Source organism: Ornithodoros turicata, chromosome 5 (genome assembly GCF_037126465.1).
Source record: "Ornithodoros turicata isolate Travis chromosome 5, ASM3712646v1, whole genome shotgun sequence".
Classification (NCBI taxonomy): Eukaryota; Metazoa; Arthropoda; class Arachnida; order Ixodida; family Argasidae; genus Ornithodoros; species Ornithodoros turicata.
In genome coordinates this window covers 73,850,047-73,874,499 of record NC_088205.1, presented here as the reverse complement: position 1 = coordinate 73,874,499, position 24,453 = coordinate 73,850,047, and the positions used below count along the sequence as shown (strand labels likewise).

Here is a 24,453-nt window from a genome sequence, read left to right as displayed (position 1 = left end):
TCGTAACTAACTAGCTACTTTTCTCAGTAACTAGATAATTTATTTCGAAATTGTAGATTTTCACGATGATTTCTCTCCTCTGCGTTTATTTCATAACTCCATTGAATGTGGGGCAGTCACCACCAGACGCCAAAGCGACGAAAAAAAGAGAACGACGACGGACAATAAGCACACAGACACAATGGGCGCGTTAAGTGGCTGCTACGGAGCGCGTGCGTTTGGAATTCCTACCGTTATGTGGTTACGCTCGAAGTCCGAGTTTCGTACGCGAGCGCGCTGTTTACGCCCCACCTTTTGGAGGGTGCAAGGAAAAGGGGTACCGTGCTCCGTCACGTGACCTCTTTCCCCCCCTCCCCACGAAAGCGAAGAAAGAGAACGCAGGACGGTGGAGCGGCAGCAGGGCAGAGAGAGTACAAAAAAGAGAAAGAGAGAAACGGCAGCACAGCGAGGTGTGTTCAAGCGTCCAAGTGCCGTTTAATAGCTGCTCCAGGAGCACGAAACTCGGAGCACTCGAGAAGGAGTAAGAGAGGAGCTACTTAACGCGCCCATGATAATGAATAATAACGCGCCGATAATAAATCTTTGTTGCTCCACGCCAGCTACATGAAGCCTACATAAGAAGTAGGCACGTGTCATGTTCTCCTCCTTGGGTGTTTGACCTCGACAGGAGGCTGGAGCAGAAGCGGTCAGTAGTTCGTTCCCTCCTATCAGGTGCCATTAAGATCTCCTCAGAACCCCAAATGAGGCAGGAGGAACTCACCCAAGCGAAAAGAAACCTTCAAAGAAGGGCCTATCCGGAATCTTTCATTAATGACACATACCATAGAATGTTATCGCCCCGCCCGGAGGTACATGATGAAATCCAGGACAAGCCCATATATATGTCACCATTTCTTACATCAAAGGTCTAGCGGAACCCATCAGGCGCGTACTGTCTCAGATAAACGTGAAGACCACCTTCACTTCAAGCCCATTTCAACACTGAGGAGCCTGATTAGTCACCCAAAGGACAGAACGCCGCCTGAGGATGAGAGGGGCGTTGTATACAAGATATATTGTCAAGATTGGCCGGCGGTCTACATCGCGGGGAGACGGGAAGAAAAATGAAGACTCGGGTGAAATAGCACAAGAAAGATATCGAGAAGTCTGCGCTTAACAGGACTGAACTAAGTGAACACGCGTGCAAGGTAGGACACGTGGTAAACCTTGATAATCCATCCATTCTTGCACGGGAAACCAAATGGGGTGTACGGAAGCATCTCGAATCCTGGTACATAAAGAAAACAAAAGATACTATCAACAAGCACCCTGGCCCTCTCCCAGACTGTTACACCCCACTAGTACATAACTCAGATTAGCGGATAGGACGGCTCACTTCTGATGATGGGACCCGTATGGAACCCGAAACGTCAAGTATAATGTTGTTTACTGTGTTGCTGGCCGGTGCGCTGAATTTGTGAAACAAAAATAGAAACTTGAAACACAAACGTACGAAGACTTATTAACATCATAGAAACACATGCAATTCTCTAATCGCAGATTATGTACGCCCGTTTCGTTGTCTAGAAGTCGAACCTTGTACGCCACTTATTTTCATTCTGCAGTCTGGCATCTATTTGACATCCTTAACCAGAAGATGAGCAGCAGCGGCAGCAACAAAGGGCGATTATCAAGACAGCACCGATGCCAGCAAAGTACTTCGCAGACGTGTAGACTATGTGGTTGCAGTAATGTGCGCTGAGAGGGTCGTTAGTATCCACTCTTTCCACATTAAACACCCACACTGCCCCTGAAAGAGAATAAGATTACACTTGAGTATACTTCTCCTTCAAAGAAAACGCACCTGAAAGGCTAAACAAATTAGAAAATGTCCGGAATCTCCGTTGATGCCATTTTTGATTGTAGCTTACACACGAAGCAAATGGAAGGCATGCGGTTGACAGGACAATGTCAGAAATCAAAATCTGCGTCTCGTTGCACTTCTTTTTGTTTTTCATTTTGATCAGCTGTGGCTATGTAATCGGCGTGTCGAAAAGGCGCGAAGAGCACACTGGAAGTTCGTCATCACTTTCTTTGTATTTGTAGTCGACCGTTAAAATTGAACAGCATTTTGTCAGCTTCGTCAACTTTTCCACTGTTTTCATGCTAAGTGGCATCGTTCAGTGCGCTTCACATTCAGCAGAGCTACCAATGCTAACACACGCCTGGCACGTTGTAGGGAGGGTAGATAGGATGGTGTAATTGGTAGCACCTCTGACCGGCAACCAGAGGGTGTGAGTTCGAATCCCACTGCTCGTGCCTTTTCTTCAACCGCCATCCCCACTCAATCAGCACACCTCTCCGCATGTTCCTCTTTGCAGTCCCGTTCCCTCCCGTCGCTTTCAAATTCCGTAACTTTGAAGGTGCGATACAATGTGAATCGCGCTTTTAAAGAATATACAGCACCTGCAATGCTCCATGCCATGAGGAACAAGCAGGCGAGACCTAAGAAGCAGATGTAACAACTCTCCCAAGACTCTGAGTGGCAACACGGACTCAGGAACACTAGCAACAGGACAACACCGGCCACGACGAGGTAAATAGGAATATTCTTCTGAGCAGGACATTCATTGAAGTAGAGCGACCCTGAAACACACAAACCCTGTTAGCATGTTTCTTTTTTCTTTTTTAGCAGGGGCACACTCTTTAAAAAAAAAGGTGTACTTTAACTCCTTTTTTTTTTGCCACATATATAACACCCTTTTGGAGAGTACAATTACGCTCAAAAGGGTGTCTCCTCACTCCCTCAAGGAAGTAGCGTAACACCTATCTCCCTACTGGTGAGTAATATTACTCCCCGGCAGGGAAGAGGTGTTATGCTACTCCCTTGAGGGAGTGAGGAGACATCCTTTTGAGCGTAATTGTACTCTCCAAAAGGGTGTTATATATGTGGCAAGGAAAGGAGTTACAGGAGGAAGTACACCCTTTTTTTAAGAGTGCAGTAAACGGATCGGCGAACATTCTCCAGTTATCATGCTCTATAAAAGAACGCGCTCGCAACATCCAAATGTGTAATTCCCTTAGCCCCTCTAGCGCTCATCTTTTAACAAGACACAACGCTATTCAAAATGGTAGCTTGTGTCAATGATAAAACCCCAGGTGGGCGAAATTATCCGCGGCTCTTTTAAAGTCATCTTCTGTAATCGATCTCATCCTTCTTTCACCGTTTGTTGGTCTATCCTTCACTTCCCAGTTCTTTTCTTTTTATTTATTTTATTCTTATTTCTTCATCTTCATTCTTCTTTTCTTTCTTTATTTATTTCATTCTTCTTCATCTTCATTCTTCTTCATCTTCATTCTTCTTCTTCTTTTTGTTGCGGAATATCAAGTCCTGTTTGGCAGACTTTTCCCCCATTTTTTTTTTTCATTTCCTCTAATAAATATATTCTGCCCCCCGCGGTCCAACCACGCGGCACGTACAGCATGTTGCCACACAAGTGGGCTGACTCACCTTACGTGCAAATCTACTCCCAATTCGATTTTTTTTTTTCAAGAAGATGACTCACCAATGATGATCATGGATAGCGAGACAGCAACTAGCACAAGCGCAAGCAACAGGAGGAACGCTGTAAACAGAAACGGACAATTTTTAATTCAATGTTTTTAAATTCAATTTAACTTTATTGCAATGCAAGTGTAAGAGTTACATAGGAAAGTGGCCAAAAAACAGCATCATGCTGTTTGATGAGGGCGCATCCCCCTCGTTCAGTGCAGCAACAGCAAGCAACATACAGTAATTGTGATCACCAATCTTAAGCCTGAAAAATACTACAATGAAACAAGGAAACGAGATAAATATACATATATACATAACAGTAAATAAAAAAAAAAACGCAGACAGCATTAACCACTAAACATGGCCCGGAGTGCGACAGCTGTCATGGATAAGGCCCTTCGTTTTCCGCGATTCCGTGATTCCGCGAAATTTCGCGGAATTCGGAATTAATCGCGGAATCCTTCGTTTGGCTCAGAGTTTCACGGAATCCTTTATTTTTAAGGGTGTGTGGATATTAGAGTTCTCAAATTCGAATCGAATATCAATCACTGGACGTATACGATTCGCGAATCGAAATACACAATATTCGGGTTTCCGGATAATTTGACTATTCGCCGAATACGGACGACACCTTCCGAAAGTGGGCTTCACCTGACGCTTCCCTGCATGAGGTGAAGCCGCCCCTACAAAATTGAAGCCTGCTTTACGAAATTGTTTACGCTGCAGGACAAAACAGACAGATTGTAGTTTAGCTCAGGATAACATTAGCCCAAGTTTGTGTATACTTCACTTGAGGAATGGGCAGCGTCCCTCCCGTATGCAGTTTAGTGGTAGCAGTGGGGAATTTTGATTTGATATCTGGGAGGTTGCCTTAAGACTTTTAAATAATGGCCACAGCCCAAGAACAAAAAGGGGTGTACTAAAAACGTAATTTCCCCAGGGCATGTATTGTAAACTCCTTCCTATAAAGTTCCTATGAACTCTGTAGATGCTGAAAGGTCTTTCAGCAGGTATAAAATGATTTCAGGCGACAGACCGCATCAGATGAGAACACGAGATACCATGTATGTAATGCTGAGCCACAACAGTGCTTTGAATCTAATTTTATAACATATTGTTTGTTCCCACATTATCCAAGAAAAGAAAGTGTCTCCCATTTCAAGCAGCTGTTGACTGCTCACCGCGGAAAATCGCAGAATTTACAAGTCAGTGCCGCGGAATTTTGAATTTGCCGCAGCAGAAAACAGAGCGCCTTAGTCATGGATTCCAAGATCAATTCCCTTCTTTAAATAATAATTCAACAGCTTTGTGATATTATGGGGTAGCGACTGATCTCCGCATATTGTTCGCGTCCTTGGGACCTTCCAATATAGAGCCTGACGTGTTTTGCTAGCTATATGATGTTGTAGATTACATATTGACAACATTAATGTATTATTATATTTTACAGCCGTAGGGTATGTTTTTAGAAGGAGGAAATCGTAGATATTTTGTACCTTGATAATTTTTAGGCCATCAAAAGTAGTTGCTGTGTGATGATCGAAAGGAACACCTGCAATCAATCTTGCTGCCCGTTTTTGTAATAGATAAAGTTTAGTAATGTTAGTCTTAGACGTCTGATGTTTAGTGACAGTGATCGTCGTAAGCTTTTCTTGCACTGGCGACTGCGTGGAAGTCATCGTACGAACGCCACTGTAGCGCAATCCGGACGTCGCCGAAAACGACCCAATATGAACGCAAACAACGGTTTGATCAAATGTGATATCTTCTCACACTACCGTAATGATTACGCGTCTGTAGCTGTATCTGAGCTTCAAATGTATTTATGAAACAATCGAAATTTCTGGAGCACTAATGGCGGTATCAGCGCTATGTGCTGATATGCTTTTCATGTTTTAGTGATGTTGATGTTTTAGTTTTATGCTTTTGATTGTTTTAGTCTTATGGCAAAAATTAAGACCCTAGAGTTTATGTATTTCCTGTAGTCCATAAACAGCTGATCGAAGGAATTACATTTAAGAAGTATAGGGCCATGTTTTCTCTCGAAAGTTTTTTTTTTTTTTCATTAAACAGAGGTGTCAAATTTTGATTAAAACACTTTTCAGTAGAGATGTCTTTAGTCTTCTTTTTTACTCTTCACAGTCGTTTTCTTTTTCGAGATTCCTAAGATTCGTGGATTCACAGAACCTCCCTTGGATTTGGATTAGAATTCGTGAAATACTGGACTCGTCCCATCTCTACTTCATAGATTTCGTGCCGTCGTGAAGGTGAAGTTCGTACATGGCTGGAGCGACTCACTGGCCTGGAGCTCGATTCCAACATACGTATATTTTCTTGTTTCTTCTAGGCAGCCCCACGGACTCTTTTCGTCCAGCCATTTGGATGCTCGCAAACGACATCTGTCTCGTCGCTCTCTCCCTCTCTCCTTTACCAGAGAAATGCGTCCGTCCGTCCGTCCCAGTTTTCTGTAAAGCGTGCTTTCACTGCACTCACACAGTGCACGCAGGCGAAGCAACCAAGCAATTTCTCCCTCCCTGACCAACTTAGCGAGGGAGTTCCGAGAGGCGGGGAGAGGCAAGGGGTACCGTGCCCCCCTCCCCTCCCGGGTGGAGTTTCTAGGCCACCTGTAGAGACTGCGCGATCATTACTCGGAGGTAGTCATGATTTATACTGTCATGTCGTCTCATCATTACTCTGTGCAAGACGTTTCGGTTTCCCGTTGTCCTTTCTCTAGTGTCACCTCACGCCTACCCCCTCTCCCTAGGAAACCCTTTGCCTTCACCTGGAAAAAAAAAATCCCAGGAACACCCATGAGCGGGAGGAGGGGGGGGGGTACCTTTATTGTGACAGCAGAGAAAAAGTCAGCAAGACAAACAATTAAAAAGTAACAAAAAAACAGTAAACATTGCGAAAGTCAACCACGACAATATAGGCTATTTCACAACGCGATGTCGGAGAGAGCACAGGATGCACGGAGCTACCAACGAGTTCATTAAACCTCGTTCACATGACAGCCGGCTCGGTTTCACCAACGCTGGTTAACTTTGAACCCAGATCAATGGTTGCTAAAACTTGAAGTTGACACTCTATTCTTTTTTACAAACGTTAGTTGGTGACATGATGAATGTTTCGGTGACAATAGCTCCCTCTAGGGAAGCAGAGTTAAGCGTTAAATTCAAGTTAAGGGACCGTTAATCTCGGTTCAAATGTTAATCGGCGTTGGTGAAACAGGGCCTAATCAGAGAACTTTTAGTTGATAGGAAAGTTCTAACCGGCATAGCTCTCGCCAATGCACTTGACAGCCATTTTGTGTCCACTAGTAGCCGATCAGAATCCCAAAATTAGGAATAGCAGAAGTAGAGACATTAATGATACTGAACACAAAACCGATCAAGTGTGTCATTGAAGTTCTTGCTCCATGCTTAGAATTCATCTTTAGTGTATCGCTTTCACGAGGAAAGCTTGCCGAACAGGTGAACGTTCAAAGGTTTCAGTAATTTTTAAAGGGGGAGACGCAAGTAAACTAGCAAATTACGGGACGACATCTATACAAAGGTACTTACTTATATAGATTGGTATACTTTCTAAAAAGTGCTTCGGAGTCGGAAGAACCCAATCCTTCCATCTGCCTCTATGGAACAACAACAACAACAACAACGACAAATAAGTAATGACGGTGTAGTGGGATGTATCGCCGCTGAGGCGGCACCCTGTCCCATTGCTTGAGGGGGTGAAGGTGGTGGATGATGATGATGAATGTTCAGAGTTCACGCAGAAGCTCTGTTGCTGCTAAAATGGTGATGAGGGCTTGACGAACTCGTAGCTGATGCACTGGGTTAGCCAGGAGACCAAGCAGTTGAGGAAGGGCAAGTGAGGGTGTCCCAGTGGGTTCAAGTTGAGGCTGGAGGACTCGTCGCTCATTGGAATACCCAGTGGAATAAGGACGGTGTGGGATCTACTGAGTGGAGGAGGCATCCTTCCGGGATGTCTTGACGCCATTGATGGGAGGCCTTTGTTGATGCAATCGCCAACAGCTAAGATCGTCTGTCATCTTTTGGCAATATGACGGAGATCGTATGTCGACGGCGGTGGGCTTCTGCAGCTATTAAGTCTGAGTCTTCATTACCGCGTATACCGATGTGGCCCAGGATCTCCGCTGTAAAACCCGTCGGTGCCCCTATTCTTGTAGTCTCTTCGTGCAATATGTCAGTAGCGATTGATGCCACGGAGCCTCGAATGCCTCTGCTTTCGATACACTGTAGGGCTGGTTTAGAACCAGTATAGATCACCCAGGAGCTGGGTTGAAAGTGACGCCCCAATAGCTTTTTCAGGAAAAAGAGTATAGCGTCACAGGTGGATGGACATGCGGCGCGAAAGCTTTTATACCCGCATGACAGGGACTCCTCTGGCACGACGAAAGCGGAGGATGAAACCTCCGCGGATATAACAAGTGGAAAATTCAATTTTCCCGTATGATTTATGGCAGCCAATCATTTCGCCATAATCTGCCAGAGTTACTTAATCAAGAACCCAGCAACGGTGCTACTGAGAATCCACGTACCAAAAAGAGTATTCGTACTTTCTTTGTTAAAAAAATATCAATATCTATTTAGCGTCCTCAGTTGTTGAACATCGTTACTGCTCTTTCCTAGTTGTAAACAGTGTTTTTTTTTCTTTGTTATGTATATCTGTGTGTTTGTGCGTTTGGCGAGAGAGCCCTGTCACGTAACCAAAAGTGACAAAACCAAGTGACAAACGTTTACGGAATACGCTCGGGCGCATTCCTTCCTCAGAGTGAAACGCTAGTATCGAATTGGACCGTATACGGACTTACAGACATGCGTTTACATAACCCAGTCACCCGTTTGCAAATCCGTACGGTCCCCATTCGCTGCTATATTGCGTGTCATTCTGACGAAGGAAGGCGCCGGAGAGTGTTCCGTAAGCTTTTGTCCAGCACTGTACCACCATGCAACGTGGTGAACGCATAAATTGAAGAAAAGATATGGCGGTAAAGGAATGAAGTTAGAAAGAAGAAAGAAAGAGAACGAAGGCGAAAGAATGGAGAAACTAGAGGCGCCACTGGTCACTTATTCACTTCTTGTTCGCCGGTCTCGTAAGTGCCTCCAGTTTGCTAACGACAGAGCAGACACGCAAGATACAAATAGTAGATAGTGAAGACGTAAATAAAAGTAGCAACATAAAAACTGTGAAAGGCGGCGTCACTTGAGTCACTAAATAGGGAGAAGAGTAGCGACACTGAGAAACGCCGGCGAGCGCGCCCGCCATTTTGAGTCCGGCACGGCTGCGTTGCCTAGCAATGGGACGCCAATCTCCCTTTTATCCGCTGGAGAGCAGCGTGCAGTCGAACCTAGAGGTCGGACCAGCTCGCCAGGAGACCGGTTTTGGATGGAGGGGACTCAATATGGACGGCGCGCTCCAAGAGTTCTTGGAAGGAGAAATCACGTGACACGATCGGCCCAATAGCAGACACCGAACGGCGGCTTTGGCGCGGAAAAGGAATGCGATACTCTGTACCCGTATTTAGTGTCTCTAGGCGTCACAAAGCATCCTTTTTAGGCACGTATTTTTAGGAGCATATACACTTACTTGCTTTACAACATGATGCGCAGTCATCTTCTTGGTTTTCTACCGCTTCAACGCTCTGAACGCCAACGATACGTCTGATTTGAGTTACTCGTACAACCCTTGAAAGCCCTCTTGTTACTACCGCTCCTAGGAAAGCAAACGGGACAGATTGATGAATCTGTGTTTGTTACTGCAAGAGGAGACGGGCAGGTACTGTCAACACTAGCATGCGTAAAAGTCGGGTTAGAACGAGTTCGAGCTTGCATCACTATTGCTCGGTAAATAGAACAACAAAACGTGCTTGAGTAACGTTGATATTTGGGCATCCTAGGTAAGAACGACATGTGCAAGAGTGGAAGAGCAAAAAACGACTCGGACGAAGAGCGGAGGAGAGACAAACTAGCGCTTACTTTCAGCAACCCCACAGCTCAGCGACACAGGTGTCGTGGACACAATATAAACCCAATTCCTCATTCTTCAGTGTCCCACCCTCACCTATCACCCTCATACGCATTACCTTCATATTTTTTTAAAGTCATCTTTGTCTTTAATCTATCTCATCTTGCCTTCACCTTCTGTTAGTTTATCCTTTATTTTCCAATTCTTTTCTTTTCTTTTTATTTTACTTTTATTTAATTTCCTTTTGTTCCTCTCTTTCGTTCCTATTCTTTTTGCGGAATGGCAAGCCAACGTGTTGTTTGACTCGCCTTTCCTCCCCCTTTTTATTTCTTTTAGGTAAATATAATCCCCCCCCCTCCAGCTCGTGTTAGGGAGTGTGTACGCCTGCGCCAGATTTCACTAGATGTGACGCGGACTCCACTGCTCCTCTTTAAGATGGGCCACCTTTCATCACCCAACTTCCCCACCTGTCACGTTGAAGGAGAGACATTCCGCACCTGCTGCTCCACTGCACACGCTACAGCCAACACCGCTCGCCTCAGGATATCGGACTTTTCCCTATAGCTACGATGCTAGGCCCCCACACAACATAGTCAGGTGACAAAGGCACTTGTCCAGTCCTTGCCGGTCTGTGGCCTTCTGGGAGAGCTGTGGCCAATTTCGTGTTTGTTTTCTTTTCTTCTCTTCTATTTTTTTTTTCTTTGATGGGAACATAGCGAGCCGTCGTATGGGCTAACTTTTACCTCCCTTTTATTTATAGGACATATATATATCCCCTCACCACTCTTCGTCCATGTCTTTGTTTGAGCTTCGACTCTTCTACAAAGACGGTTAAGAGCGTCAACTGTTTACTATATATATATATACACGTTAAAAACAAGACTTTCGTGCAGGAGGCTGCACTTCTTCAGGTTTGAGGACCTGTTACGAGTGGTGAAGGACATATAAAAAAAAAGTCACGTGGTACAAGAGACACAAGAGAAAAGGGGGAGGGTGTGTCTCTTGTACCATGTGACTGGTTTTCTTTTTATATATCCTTCACCACTTGTAACAGGTTCTCAAACCTAAAGAAGTGCAGCCTACTGCACGATAGTCTTGTTTTTAACGTGTATATAGTAAATATTTGATGCTCTTAACCGTCTGTTATTTTTTACTTTTCTACAACTAAAAAGACGAACCTTTGGACGAACAGACGGAGCGTATACATTAGTTTCATTGTTTTGTAATTTGCCAAGAAGGAAAAAAAAATACAACAAAGTTTTAACGAAGCGTATATGCGAGTATCGCGTATGGTATATTTCGCAACGCATATCACTTCCCCTGCCAAAACCTCACTCGAATCCTGCCCTCCATAGAAACGAAACGTCGTCTGAACATAGTTGGCATATAGCAATACGAAAGCCTTGGCTGCTTTCAGACTGTGTTCACCGTACCATCCGAGTCCACGTTTATCGACGCCTCTTGTGGAATAACCAACACATGCGTTTCCTGTGTCTGCAAAAGGAAAAGGCGCCCGTGTTACAAAACACATAATAAAATACGGACGAGTTCAAACGATACTGCTTCCTCCTTTGACAACACGCTGCCGTCACGAAGCTAGAATTACTCATGGGTCTCGTCCCGCGAAATCTAGTTACACAACGTTGCGCAATACGCGAAGTCAACAACAACGTACAGCTCTCGTGCTCCCTTCTGGTGCATTGCAGATAGCTTATCGGGCTGCAGTTGGGGTGTATGCAAATGCGCAGACATGGAGCTCGGTTTTTTTGCGCGTTTTAGTACATCGGAAGGAGCTGTGTGCCGCAACGTTTTGAAAACAATACCCTTTAGGCAATTAGAGTTAGCTCCTGTAAGGTGTATATAGTATTGCTTGAGTGAGGTACAAAATTATTATACCTTGAAGGAGGTACGACATTAGGCAAGCTCCCAGTTTATGTTCAAAACGATATAACTTTTTTCCTAGCAGTGTGATGATGACTTAGTGATCCCTGAAAACGGAAAAATAAAGCACGGTCGCAGGCAGTAGCCCGCCATACATGGAGATCAGCGAAAAGTGGAACACTAAATACTGACACATTGTACACTCGCGTAACCGAACATAATCGCCAACTGCACAGCAGACGAATTCAGCCTCACCAGCGCCAGGTCTCGTAGCGCAATTCCCTTGTCATCGCCTTTAAAGTAATAATAATAATGAAACGCGGCCTTTCGGAGTCTCGTTTATGCTGTTGTGACAACACACATACAAAACATAGTGTGCGTGTGATGGCGCTACAACAACAACAAATAAATCGTGCAGCAAATAATTAAATAAAGCAGTACACTACCCCATTACACGCGAAACATGGCGCAGATATTTTCTCTTTCAGCCCAATTTTCCACAATTTTTTGGAAGCTCACGCATATCTGTAGCAGATAACGTTGTCAGGGGAGGAACGGTACGTGTCTTATCAATGTTTTCTTTCACAGGTCTGTTCAAGGTCTTTCACCTATCTGTCCTACCCCGTTGTACCCCAAGCAGCAAAATGTACTGAAAGTCGAGTGCAATAGGGGTGGACGGGCAGGTGGAAGGCCTTGAACAGACTGATGAAACTAAAGAACATTGATAAGACACATACCGTCCACCCCTATTGCACTTGACTTTCAGTACATTGTGCTGCTTGGGACTCGACTTTCAGTACATTGTGCTGCTTGGGTTCAACCGAAACAGCCCAGAAACAGAATCGAAGAATTGGTCCGGTGCCGACTTGTCAACTCTACCCCTGTCACACGGCAAATTGAATGTCATTCCCAGCGAATGACATTCGCACTGAATGACATTCGCTTCGTGCCACACACGGTGAAATCAAATGGCAATACATGCGAATGATATTCGCCCAGCGAGTGAGTTCGGGGAACTCATTCGCTTTTCCCTCTCGCACCGACAGCGTATCCTCGCAGTAGAGAGGTAGCAAAAACAACAACAACGATAAATCGTTCCGAGAAATGAAAGACGAATGAAAAGTTGTACTCCAATATTTTATCACGAATTTGATAACTTTTGACACGAAGGAGGGAAGGCTAAACACTGTTTCTCCGAGAACTATACTCTCGTTCCCAGTCGCCACGTTGCCAAGCGCGGTGCAGATAGGCTTTATCTTTGCTTGTGGTACTTAGCCCATTAAGTGTCTTTGAAAAAGCAACGATTTTGTGAAATCTAGTGTTTCGCTAGTTTCGAGCAAAAGAAATAAAAATGTAACTAATGCATCTCTATAATGCTTTAAATGTTCGGCACTGGTGTCTTAATTATGGACACCGACATCATTTGCGAATGAGATTATGTTTCTTCGTATAGCTCGATGTAAGACAAACGAATGACATTCGGTTTGCCGCGTGACAGGGGTATCAAGCAACTTGTCACGTCTTAATACGATGCGATAGTGATGAAATATATATATATATATTTTTTTTTTTGCTGCACCGCAATGTTCTACAGCATGCTTACTAAAATAAAGGATTACGAGCGAAGGACATGTGAAACAAAAGGACTACCTGAACTCCGACGAGTCGTGACCTTTCCGACGCCATTTCAACGGAGTGACACTGGAGCACATTCGACAATGTTCGATGACAGGTAGAGCAACGACATCGGCGCCACGGGTTTCAGGAGCTGGTATAACCCTTCACGTATCGCGGGACACTAGCACTCGAGTGCGCTTACGGCTCTACCGAGGAGTACAGTTGCTCGAAGCCAACTGTGCGGGCGGGAGAAAGAATATGAGAATATCAACGGGCTCACCGAGAGAGTGAGGGAAAACGCCGCGGAGTGACGTCGGAACTGGGGGAAGTGTTCAATGATAACAGACTTGTGCGTAACGCGTTACTAGTAATTACGTTACTTGTAATCAATTACATTTTTGAGTAATTTTTTGAGTAATCAGTTACTTTACTGTCAAAGTAATTTTTCGAGTAATCAATTACTTTTCGGAGTAATCGATTACTCAGTAATTGATTACTTTTCCGGCAGAGATTAACTTATCCTTCAGGTGTTCTGGCCCAGGTCAATCCCCTCGTGCTGTCAGCCAGCCTTTGTTGGGCCGTTGTATTATAGGAAGCGGTAGTCATTGTAATAAAGTTCTGGAATTTCAGGGGCTCTCTCCCTAATCTCTTTCTACACCTGTGTGGTTATACCTAGAGTCACTAAATAAGTGACTCTAGTGGAGCTTATTTAGTGACTCTAGTGGTACCTGAAGCTTTGTAAGTTTAGTGAGTCATGGGGAAGTTCCACGCAATGTTCTTCCACAATCGGGTCAACGTCTTCCCGTGCGATGAATACAGTAGACGTACAGATCTACTTGTCCTAGGCGTTTTTCTTCTTTTTTTTGTAATCTCATCTGTACTGCTTTTGGGCCTTTTTTTTCTTTTCTTTTCTGGGGCACACAAAGATGGGTACAATTTGCGTGAATGCAGAGTAACGACTGGAGTAACGCGTTACTTTTCTACCCATTACTCAATTACATTTGGAGTCGAGTAATTGGTAACGGTAATCAATTACTTTTTCCGTACAAGTAATGGTAACGGTAATCAATTACTTTTTTCGAGTAACGGGCACGAGTCTGAATGATAATAACGATCCCATGCGGCGAATTCGACTGGCAGACCATCTGCCACTTGACCCTGCCGCCGGTGCAGATAGTGAAAACGAGCCGTGCGATGGCGACGACACTTTCAGGTATAATACCCTATCGCTCATGATGATTGTGCACTGTCAGGCATTTTGACATTTGTCCTCTCGGAAATGACAGATGCCTCTGCACTCGCTGTACTCCAGTGGAACCTGACGGATGCCGGGTGTCGGCAGTCTGTGAAAGTGCAGGGGCAGTTGTATCGCCGATCACCCGCTCTTCAATGACGTTTGTGGTGACCGCCGCATGCATATTCTCGAGCCAAATGACAATAGGTACATGTCTTCTTATCAGACTTGTGCCCGTTACTGGAAAAAAGTAATTGATTACCGTTACCATTACTTGTACGGAAAAAGTAATTGATTACCGTTACCAATTACTCGACTCCAAATGTAATTGAGTAATGAGTAGAAAAGTAACGCGCTACTCCAGTCGTTACTCTGCATTCACGCAAATTGTACCCATCTTTGTGTGCCCCAGAAAAGAAAAGAAAAAAAAAGGCCCAAAAGCAGTACAGATGAGATTACAAAAAAGAAAGAAAAGAAGAACGCCTAGGACAGGTAGATCTCTACGTCTACTGTATTCATCGCACGGGAAGACGTTGACCCGATTGTGGAAGAACATTGCGTGGAACTTCCCCATGACTCACTAAACTTCCAAAGCTTCAGGTACCACTAGAGTCACTAAATAAGCTCCACTAGAGTCACTTATTTAGTGACTCTAGGTATAACCACGCAGCTGTAGAAAGAGATTAGGGAGAGAGCCCCTGAAATTCCAGAACTTTATTACAATGACTACCACTTCCTATAATACAACGGCCCAACAAAGGCTGGCTGACAGCACGAGGGGATTGACCTGGGGCAGAACACCTGAAGGATAAGTTAATCTCTGCCGGAAAAGTAATCAATTACTGAGTAATCGATTACTCCGAAAAGTAATTGATTACTCGAAAAATTACTTTGACAGTAAAGTAACTGATTACTCAAAACATTACTCAAAAATGTAATTGATTACAAGTAACGTAATTACTAGTAACGCGTTACGCACAAGTCTGCTTCTTATACGTCGTGATTTCATTCCAATTTCATTTCGAGCACATGGATAGCGCTTTACAAAACGTTTGCTACTCTTAGACCAACAAATCAATACTTTTCTTCTTTATTGTTGTTTCACACAAGCGTGTTCGACTCACTTGGTATTGCTGCTACACATGCAGGATTTATGAATACCTTGGCATAAGACACCGAAGGCAGATACCAGGATGTGCTGTGCTCAGAATCGCGCTTGTCATTGTTGTTTTTGCGTGTTCATGAAAGCTGCTTTGCTGTTGAGAGTACTTAACGGTGTACACAATCAAAACCATCTCGATGGTTCCTGCTTTCCATAACCGTATGTGGTGAAATGTTGCAGGGTGAAGTCACAAATTATTGAGCTGGTCATACTGTTAGTCATATGTACATGCATTGGCCGTTTCAAAAGTTTTAACCCTGTGTTTCAGTTCAAGAAGTATGTCTCACAAGCAGTGTAGATCGACTGGTAGTCAGATATTGCAAGTACAGTGGAATGTGTAAATAATTTTCATTGCAAATCGTTCTGGAGCACAAATCAAGGTTATCACACGATGAGGACAAGCACTGGTAGTTCTGTAATACACATTTTGAATAGTTTATCTAGCTTCACAATAGGGAGGTTTATTTTGTACCACGTTTTTCACCTATGCCTGAATAAAAAAAGAAAAAAAAAAGTGACGCCTTTTGCCCTGAGCATGGATTTATGCTCTATTTCTCAGAGTTGTACACGTTACTCGAAAAAACGTAATTTATTACAATTACCGTTACTACTGCGCGAAAAGTAATTCTTTACCGTTAATGTAATGTACAAAAATGCGATACGTTACTGATTAAAAATGTAACGCGTTACTTTTCCCGTTACTTTTATATTGTGGGCCGTACCAAAGCTAACCAGCCTGCATTGAACACAACCATGCAGCTCTCGTTGCAAATTCTAATATGAGACACCAACATATATGATAAGTGAAATTCACAAATACATTTGAAAGCAACATAGAAAACACGTACAGGCGTTTATTACAGATTTATATACACATGTACATATATATGCACACAACATGGACGCCCGTATAGGCGTCGAAACATCGGCTTCGTCTTGTTACTATTGTTATGTTCAGCCCGCACAATTTATCAATATAGTCAGTATTTTACTGTTGCTCCAGCAGTAGGTCGCGCTTGTAAGGGATTGTCATATTACTGTGGTGTGCATGGAATACGTGTGGACTAGAGACAGCCGTCACAGTGACCTCTGCGTCATTGCTTCAGTTGAACTCGTGGTGGAACAGAAGAACAGATTGGCTTGCTGAAAAGGGTTGCCATTGTTGACAGAAGGTTAAAAAAGTAATCGATTACTCAGTAATAGATTACGGAAAATTGTGGTCAGATTGCTTGAAAAATTACTTGCTCACAAAATTAACTGATTACGTTAAAAATTACTGAAAAAAGTAATTGATTACAAGTAACGCAATTACTAGTAACGCGTTACGTACAACTCTGCTATTTCTAAATGGAGAATAGGGGTTAATGCCAACTTATGTATTACCATTTTTATCTCCTCCTGTGTACATGAAGGCTTTGTGAATCTGATACAAATATTAAACGTGTCAAACAAAAGCTGATTACATTATGTCAGTAGATTTTATTTCCCTCGTTCTTGCTATGTTTCAGTTGCTGTATGGGGAGCTGGCATTTAGGTTCATGTTCACAGGGTGGTAAGAGGTTCTTTCCTTCCATACAGTATATGAGCAGTGTAGGTGTGAAACTTGATGTGCTGAAAAAGGGGACAAAAATTGAGACCAAGAGAAAAAATTTACCATCGTACGCATATCAGTGCCCAATACCACCATATTCTTGAACCCTTGAACCTCCTGAGTGTCCTCTGTGCACTGTGAATTGTACAAAACGTCACAGGTGTGCATATAGTTCATAAGACGAAGTTCATTGCCAGTTGCTAAAATTGAATTTTAAAAAAAAGGTTCATTAGAATCAGCAACACAATTCAGAAAAGTGTTTGCAGCTGGGCCAATAACAATAATGTGCACGTTTGTGGGTTCATAACGCAATGCTTGTCTCTGCATAAAACATATATTAAACTTTCCTAATAAATGGAAGCTTCTCATACTCACCACCTGAGCTGATTTCATCAAGCTGCTTGTCTCCACCTGTGATTTTCTATTGCCAACTGTAGGATGGGACAAGCTCAAGCTTGCCCATATCACGGTTCAAAAATAGTACGGCCGTATCGAGCTTCTTGGCTCTCATCGGCACAGTGTTTGAGCACTTGACGTTGGACAATATGACGCATAGAAGCGTAATGCCGAATGGCGCTATTCTGTTGGAAAGCTGCCTCCTTGGCTCTCTCTGGCTCACAAAAATGACAGTGAGCGCATGCTGGGTTACATGAGCAATGCAAAACGGGAGAAACTTTTTGGAATTGGAATTGGAAATGAAAGAAAAATATGGAGGTGTTAGTCCCGGCCCAGTCAGGACTGGCTACTCCAAAACGCGTTCGTGGTTGGAAAAATAGAGCCAGAAACCTTCTTTGTAAGAATATAGCAGTGAATTTGAATACCGCAACCGGAAAAGTAAGAGTGATGTCGTTAAAACATTTACGCGGGGTGCTGGGGGCCTAAGAGGGCCTAGTACATCACTGCCGGCCGCGGTTCATACATATTCCGGTGCACATTTGCAGAAACGAATGGCTGAAATCCGCGGAAAGAGCTTGAGAATAGCGTACTGCCGTACATATTTTATGTTATATTGTTGGGGGTTTATCCCCGAACAGCAAAACCGACATCTTGTGAGATACTCTCCCGTACTTGCTTACATTCCGAGTGTATGTTTACATTGAGCCACCTAGATCTCGCGCGTCTTGACGGCGCACAGTCTCACATTACTCGAGCCGCACCCAGTCTACCTGAAGCCACTTCGTGGCCTATTATATCAATACAGCACACTTTTGTGCAGACTTGTGCCCGTTACAAAAAAAAAAAAGGAACTAGGTACCGTTACCCGAACTAAATACGTTACTCGTCACCAACATACAAAAGTAACGAGTTCCCGTTACTCACAGTTAACGAGTTACTTTTACGTTACCGCCGCATATTTAAAGGAGCCAACAAACATGCCGTCACTTGCCTTCAACACTTTATTAATGAGGAATTACACTTCAGAAAAAGCTGATACTCGAAATTTGTCGTCCGTCCTTCGTGCCCCGTGTCTCTCGGCCCCTTGCCCTTACCATGAGTCTATATCAGTTTGCCTAGACCTTCTTCCTTTTACCGGAGTGGGGGTGATCGGAGAATCTGAAAACACAAGAAAAAAAAATAAAACACCGGTTTTCGTGCCTCCGATCACCAGCGGGTTCCCAAAACAGACGAGGGGCTGCGTCATAATTAGTGCGCTCAGAAGCTTAGTAAAGACAAGAAAAGGCTAGAGCTCGAAACGCGTTTTTTGTAGCGATAGCACAATTGGTGCCCATTCTTGGGAAGGAGTGATGGTCGGAGATTACGGAAACAAGAGAAAAGACAACACACATCCAGAGAGGGACTGCAATACGTGGTCGTGGGTCACGCAGGTCAAATCTGCACGCATTGCCCCACACGGAGTGCCGAAATGTGCTCCCCGCGCTGAAGAAAAGGAGCGAGTATAACGTCAGTAACGAGTAACCAATTTTTGTAACTGATTCCGTTACTATTACCATATTTTAAAAACTAACTGGATCGTTACTTCGTTACCAAAAAAAAGTAACCGTTACCAAGTAACGAGTCACTTGTAACGAGTTAGGCACAACTCTGCTTTTGTGGGGCTTCATTCGATATGAACTGAAAACAAATGCCTACGTGCTCATCCGGCACCTCGGTGGTGTCCATTTGCTCATAGAACAATGTGGGCACAGCCACAGCATTGGGCTCATCTTTCGTTTTGCTGGCACTCCCGTACGTATTTGAAATAAGGCCGCCTCCAAGTATGCTTCGTCGGCAAAATGCGAGGAACAAACGTGCCTAATCTGCAGTTCTTCTGCCACGACAGGAACGACTGCCGGCGATTGCTGCTTCCAACTTTCGTTTGGTGTCCCTGTCCTTGGGCCCGTGAAATGACAATTCCGTGTTCGCCCCAATCGATTTTTTGCATGAGAGAACCGATGTTCTGAGGCTGGAACAACATGGAAAGGACAAATACATACAAAGCCGTCACACGTCTGACGTCACAAGTCACACAGAACTGTTGTGAGTGAGCAGTTTAAGTTCCTTGTTTCATCGGCGGATACCTTATGGGCACTGCTTCTGGGGCCGAACTTTCGTCATACCGTGGAGTGTGCTCAGTGGACTGCCCTATGCAATTCTGCCTTCTCTTACAAGTTTGCTGCATTGAGATCTTCCCTCCGTGCGCCTGCTCATCAGCCAAGTCCAAAAAAAGCGCCGCCTTCTTGCTTTGTAAACCATACTAGTGCTCCCGTGTCTGCCCGCACAACTGCGATTTTGTCAAAGTGCCCTAAGTTTTTGTTTAAATTTGATCCCCCCAACTTATTTCGGATTTGCAATTGTTTCATGGAAAGAAATGCTTTGCTTTTTCCTTGGACATCAAGGATCTATACTATTCACTGCAAGAGAATGTGTTGTTGAATAGAGTACGCAGATTTCCGATTTTACGCAATATGGTGCGATTCCAATCGAAAGTTGGTATATCTGTCACTGAATTTTTGCGCTTACTAGAACTTTATCTGAAATCAACTGCCATAAGTATTGACGGGCATTTGTACACCCAAAAAACTGGTATCTGTATTGGTTCGAGTATCGCGCCTGTCCTTTCTGAGATTTGCCTGAGTGTAATTGACAACGCCGTATTATCCTTTATATCCTCTCTGTCATCAAATGATGTCGTTGTAAGAGGGTTTGTACAGGTCCCGACAAAAGTTTACGGAACATGCGAGTGGTGTATTTTCTCCTCGGTACGACACCTTAGCGGCAAGCGGAAGCTGGCGAAATCAGGCCAGTTCACTGCCTCAGAGGGGTGGACGACTGCGCTCTTAGCGACACACAGCGGTAGTTTCGGTTTGATTACTGTTGTATGTGCCCGCAAAGTGAGTTGGAATTTACTGTTGTGCTCGCCAACAACACTTGATTCAACGATTGTTGAGACAGGGAGCTCGCCGCTATCATCGTGATAACAAGGATGAATCATAGTGGCAACACTCTACGGTGTATTGCTTTTATTGGAAAGCCATGATATGTAGACAAGACAAAGAAAGGTATCTGGTAAACAGTTGCCTTATTACCCAAGCAGCACAATGTACTGAAAGTCGAGTGCAACAGGGGTGAACGGGTAGGTGTATGGCCTTGAACAGACTCGCAAAACTAAAGCACATTGATAAGACACATACCGTCCATCCCTTTTGCACTCGACTTTCGGTACATTGTGCTGCTTGGGTATGGACGACGCGTGACGAGCTGAAAAACAATTGACTCCACGGGCACATACAACAGTAATCATACCGAAACTACCGCTGTGTGTCGCTAAGAGCGCAGTCGTCCACCCCTCTGAGGCAGTGAACTGGCCTGATTTCGCCAGCTTCCGCTTGCCGCCAGGGTGTCGTACCCAGGAGAAAATACACCGCTGGCGTGTTCCGTAAACTTTTGTCGGGACCTGTAGATGATCTGCTTTTCGTTTCCACCAATGAGAGTGTCATTGATCAATGTAAGTATGGAGTTGTGTCCGAGGCCCCGGAGCTTGTATTGACTATTGAGTTCCCCACTGTTGTTTCAGTCTCTTGATATCAGGCTTTTGTTACAACCCGCTCTTTGTTGGTTTTACGGCAAATCTCAAGCTAAACTCATTTTGCCCGCTTCAAGTTGCCATTCTAAAACTGTAAAACGGGGTTTGATCGCAGGTATCCTATCAAAGGGAGGTCCTATCAAAAGTGGGGGTGGCGCGCTTGCCCCCCCCCCCCCCCCGGAAGTACTCCCCCTCCCCACAGGAAAAAATCCTGGGCGGTAGCCATGCTCGATGCCAACTCCAAAGCAGACGATATCTCCGAGAGAAAATGGGGGAACGGCGCTGGCGACGCGCAGTCCTCGCATTGGTCCTGTTAGCCCCTGCGTCACAATGACGTCATCGGAGGTTTCCCCGACCGAAAAAACTCGTTTATTTAATACCCGAACATTTCTCAGCAGAGAAAACCGGTGAAATCAGTTGTCGAATGATGCCAGGCATTCTCGTATCATTTCCTACCGTGAAAGGGTGCCCGCGTTTTGGTCATTATAGGTCAGGAGAACCGCCAGTTCAGTTACCAGCGGTAATGGTAACGAGGGTAAAATACCCGTGTTCGCCCCCTCGTTATGATGAAGCTACCGGTCATTGTCATATAAACGAAATGTCATATTATTAGACGTGGGACGAATCCAGAATTTTCTGAATCTGAATTCGAATCCGAGGAAGGTTCCGCGAATCCACGAATCTCTAATCTTTCGAATCCTTTCTTTAAAAACACTTTAAAAAACTGAAAAACTGCTACAGAAAAGTGTTTCGAAGCAGAATATGATACATTTGTTTAATGAAAAAAAAAACATAAAAAGAAAACACACATACTATAGTTGAGTTTCTGGAGAAAATATACCCATATAGTTCATTTATTTAACATATTGTTTATCGACTTCAAGAAATACATAAATTCTCGAGCCTGAACTATTTCCATAAAGCTAAAGTAACTATCAAGAGGAGAACCGTATTACTTTTAACTGTGTAATGTAATAGTTCCTGCCTGAACGCTTTCAGTCCAGAGCAATGCAAAAACAAAAAAAAAACAAAAAAAACAAGGAAACACCCGTCGGTCAATAAGGCTTTCGGCGGATTCCGGAGGCGTCAATTTGAAAAAGAAAGGAACAAATAACGTGGTTGGTGGATTCGAAAGATTCGATTCGCCATTTTGGCCACTAGGATTCGGATTTTCGAATCTCGAATCCCTGCCTAGGATTCGTGGATTGGAAGATTCGCGGATTCGGTTGATAGATCCCTACATACTAGTGGCGTTCAAGTCAAACCGGGACTTTTAATTTTTGCGCAAAAGTAAAATGAACTTACAGGCGAGAAATTAGTTTTATTTTTCAACGTAATCTCCAGCTGCACTAATCGCCTTGTCCCAGCGTTTCACGAGGGGCCAGCAGCGTAGAAATCCTTAAAGTCGCGTAGCAGCCATGATCGGACTGCATTCTTGACCTCATCGTCGCAGCTGAAGTGGCGGCCCCCAAGGAACACCTTCAGTGGCCCGAAGAGATGGAAATCGCCGAGGCCGAGGTCTGGACTGTAAGGGGGATGTGGCAGCAACTCCCAGCCAAGTTCCTGTAAGGTGCGTGTCGTGATATGACGTGCATTGTCCTGTAGGAGGAGGACTCCTTTGGTGATGAGGCCCGGCCGCTATTGCTCCAGCGCCTCATGCACATCCCTGAGAACCTGGCAGTAATATGCAGTATTGATCGCACTATATGCAGTATTGATATCGAGACATGTTATCCGTCGGTCCTTGAGGACCAGGCGCTCCACAAGTTGGATGTTCTCAGGAACTCTGACACCGGGCTCTGAGTCGTCCTGCACTGATGTACGGCCGTCTCGGAACCGTTTGCACCACTCAAACGCTTTGCTGCGGCAAAGTGTATCGTGGTCAAACTGAGCCTGAAGTCTTCTGTGGATTTCAGATGACTTTACGCCTTCATTCACGAGAAACTTCATGACAATTTGCTGTTCGATGTGCGCGCTCACCTCGTTGTCGGCCATCTTGTCCAGCACGTGCCTTCTGTTTTGCACAAACTCTGGACCACCACGTGGTGAATGCGGAGGCCTGTCGCGTGTGAAAATGACGAAAAAGAAGTAGCGCGAGCCATTTGTACACTCAGGAGACAGAAAGTCCCTGTTTGACTTGAACGCCCCTCGTATTATCCAACAACAGTTGCAGGCAGAGTGCATTGGGAGGGAACGGTTCCCCCAGAAAAACCACCTTAAAGGGGGGCGTCGTATTATCCGGTGTCATATTAACGCGATTAGACTTTATTCCTATACGCTTCTAATTTGGGTGAAGTAGTTTATTTGACAGCCAGTTTGTCAAACTCACGAGAACATTGCAATTACCCCAACTGAAATGAAGTTACACGCGAAATAGTGCTCAGAATACATGTGCATGGCGCCTATCGGCAGGGTACTGTAGGCTTCACCTAACGCTTGAGTGTATCAGGTGAAGCGCGGTTTACGTTTTGGCGCGGATTCTTCGGAATACGGTTTTAAATAACAAAACTATAAATTCCCCGGATGCTCCGAACGCACATGGGAGGTTAAGCACGGGAGGAATAGGAGATATATGAAAGTTTATTAAATGAAAAGCAAGTCAGCCCAAAGTCGGTTTCTTTTTTCTCAGAAATACACACACAGAAGCGCATACGAAGAGGGGAGTCAAGTCCTGTAGATCACATAAACAAAATGTTTATGAAATACACACACAGAAAGAGAAAAAACAGTGAGAGTATTCATGAGGGCCCGAGCTTGGAGAAAGCGAAGCAGGGCAGTGGTCATGGCTTACTGGTTGGCCCGGCTTCATCCAGCTCTGGATGACAAATTCGCTAAAAACCTGGACCCCTGAAAGAAGCCGCTTTTTTTTTTTTTCTCGGCAGTTAGGAAAAAAATGAGAATAATTCAAAGGCTGTCACTATAGCTTGTAACTTGTTGATTGACATGTATGTGTATACAGGGTGTTACCCAATAAAAGTCCACCCGCGCCGGCATGCCGTGCTCCGGCATGCCGTGCAAAGGCAAGTTGAGACGTTGCTCCCCATGGGCTTTGGCAGCGTCCAGGGTAACACGCGCAGAGAACTGCTCCACCCCTCTTGCGAGTCGTATCCGACTGTCAATGTTGGTATGAGCGAGCGAAGTAGATCAGTGAGAGCGAAAACACACTGCATCCTACATGATAACATAGTTGGCGAGGAATAATACGCTCAACACTCTTGCCGAGTACCGATGTCAATTATAAAGGTCTGATATTGTCCAATGCGCGCCATGCACCGTCCAGGTAGGAGAATCCATGCGTATTCCTGGGACGTATTGATAAGTTTCAATAAACCTGGACCACGTTTGATCCGTAGATGATTTCCCTTGAGAGCATAAATTCCGTCGGGGCTAGCTGTTCCAAGCGGGGTCTACACCACGAACT

General features: G+C 44.5%; 1 protein-coding gene and 1 long non-coding RNA gene across 3 annotated transcripts; both read right to left on the bottom strand.

The window, feature by feature from the left end:
• On the bottom strand, nt 1–13,287 carry LOC135394773 (uncharacterized). The gene is made up of 6 exons (XM_064625738.1): nt 13,055–13,287; nt 10,957–11,017; nt 9,146–9,271; nt 3,546–3,605; nt 2,446–2,625; nt 1–1,789 (listed from the first exon to the last, which is right to left on the bottom strand). The coding sequence occupies exons 1-6, from the start codon at nt 13,088–13,090 to the stop codon at nt 1,626–1,628; spliced, it is 627 nt and encodes a 208-aa protein (XP_064481808.1). The 5' UTR covers nt 13,091–13,287; the 3' UTR covers nt 1–1,625.
• Nucleotides 13,288–16,234: 2,947 nt separating this feature from the next.
• On the bottom strand, nt 16,235–17,541 carry LOC135396192 (uncharacterized). 2 transcript variants are annotated; one of them, XR_010423350.1, is made up of 3 exons: nt 17,384–17,539; nt 17,099–17,143; nt 16,235–17,028 (listed from the first exon to the last, which is right to left on the bottom strand). It is a non-coding gene; the product is annotated as an uncharacterized LOC135396192 (long non-coding RNA). The 2 variants fall into 2 exon arrangements; XR_010423349.1 differs by having other exon boundaries at nt 16,235–17,143; nt 17,384–17,541.
• Nucleotides 17,542–24,453: the final 6,912 nt, after the last annotated feature.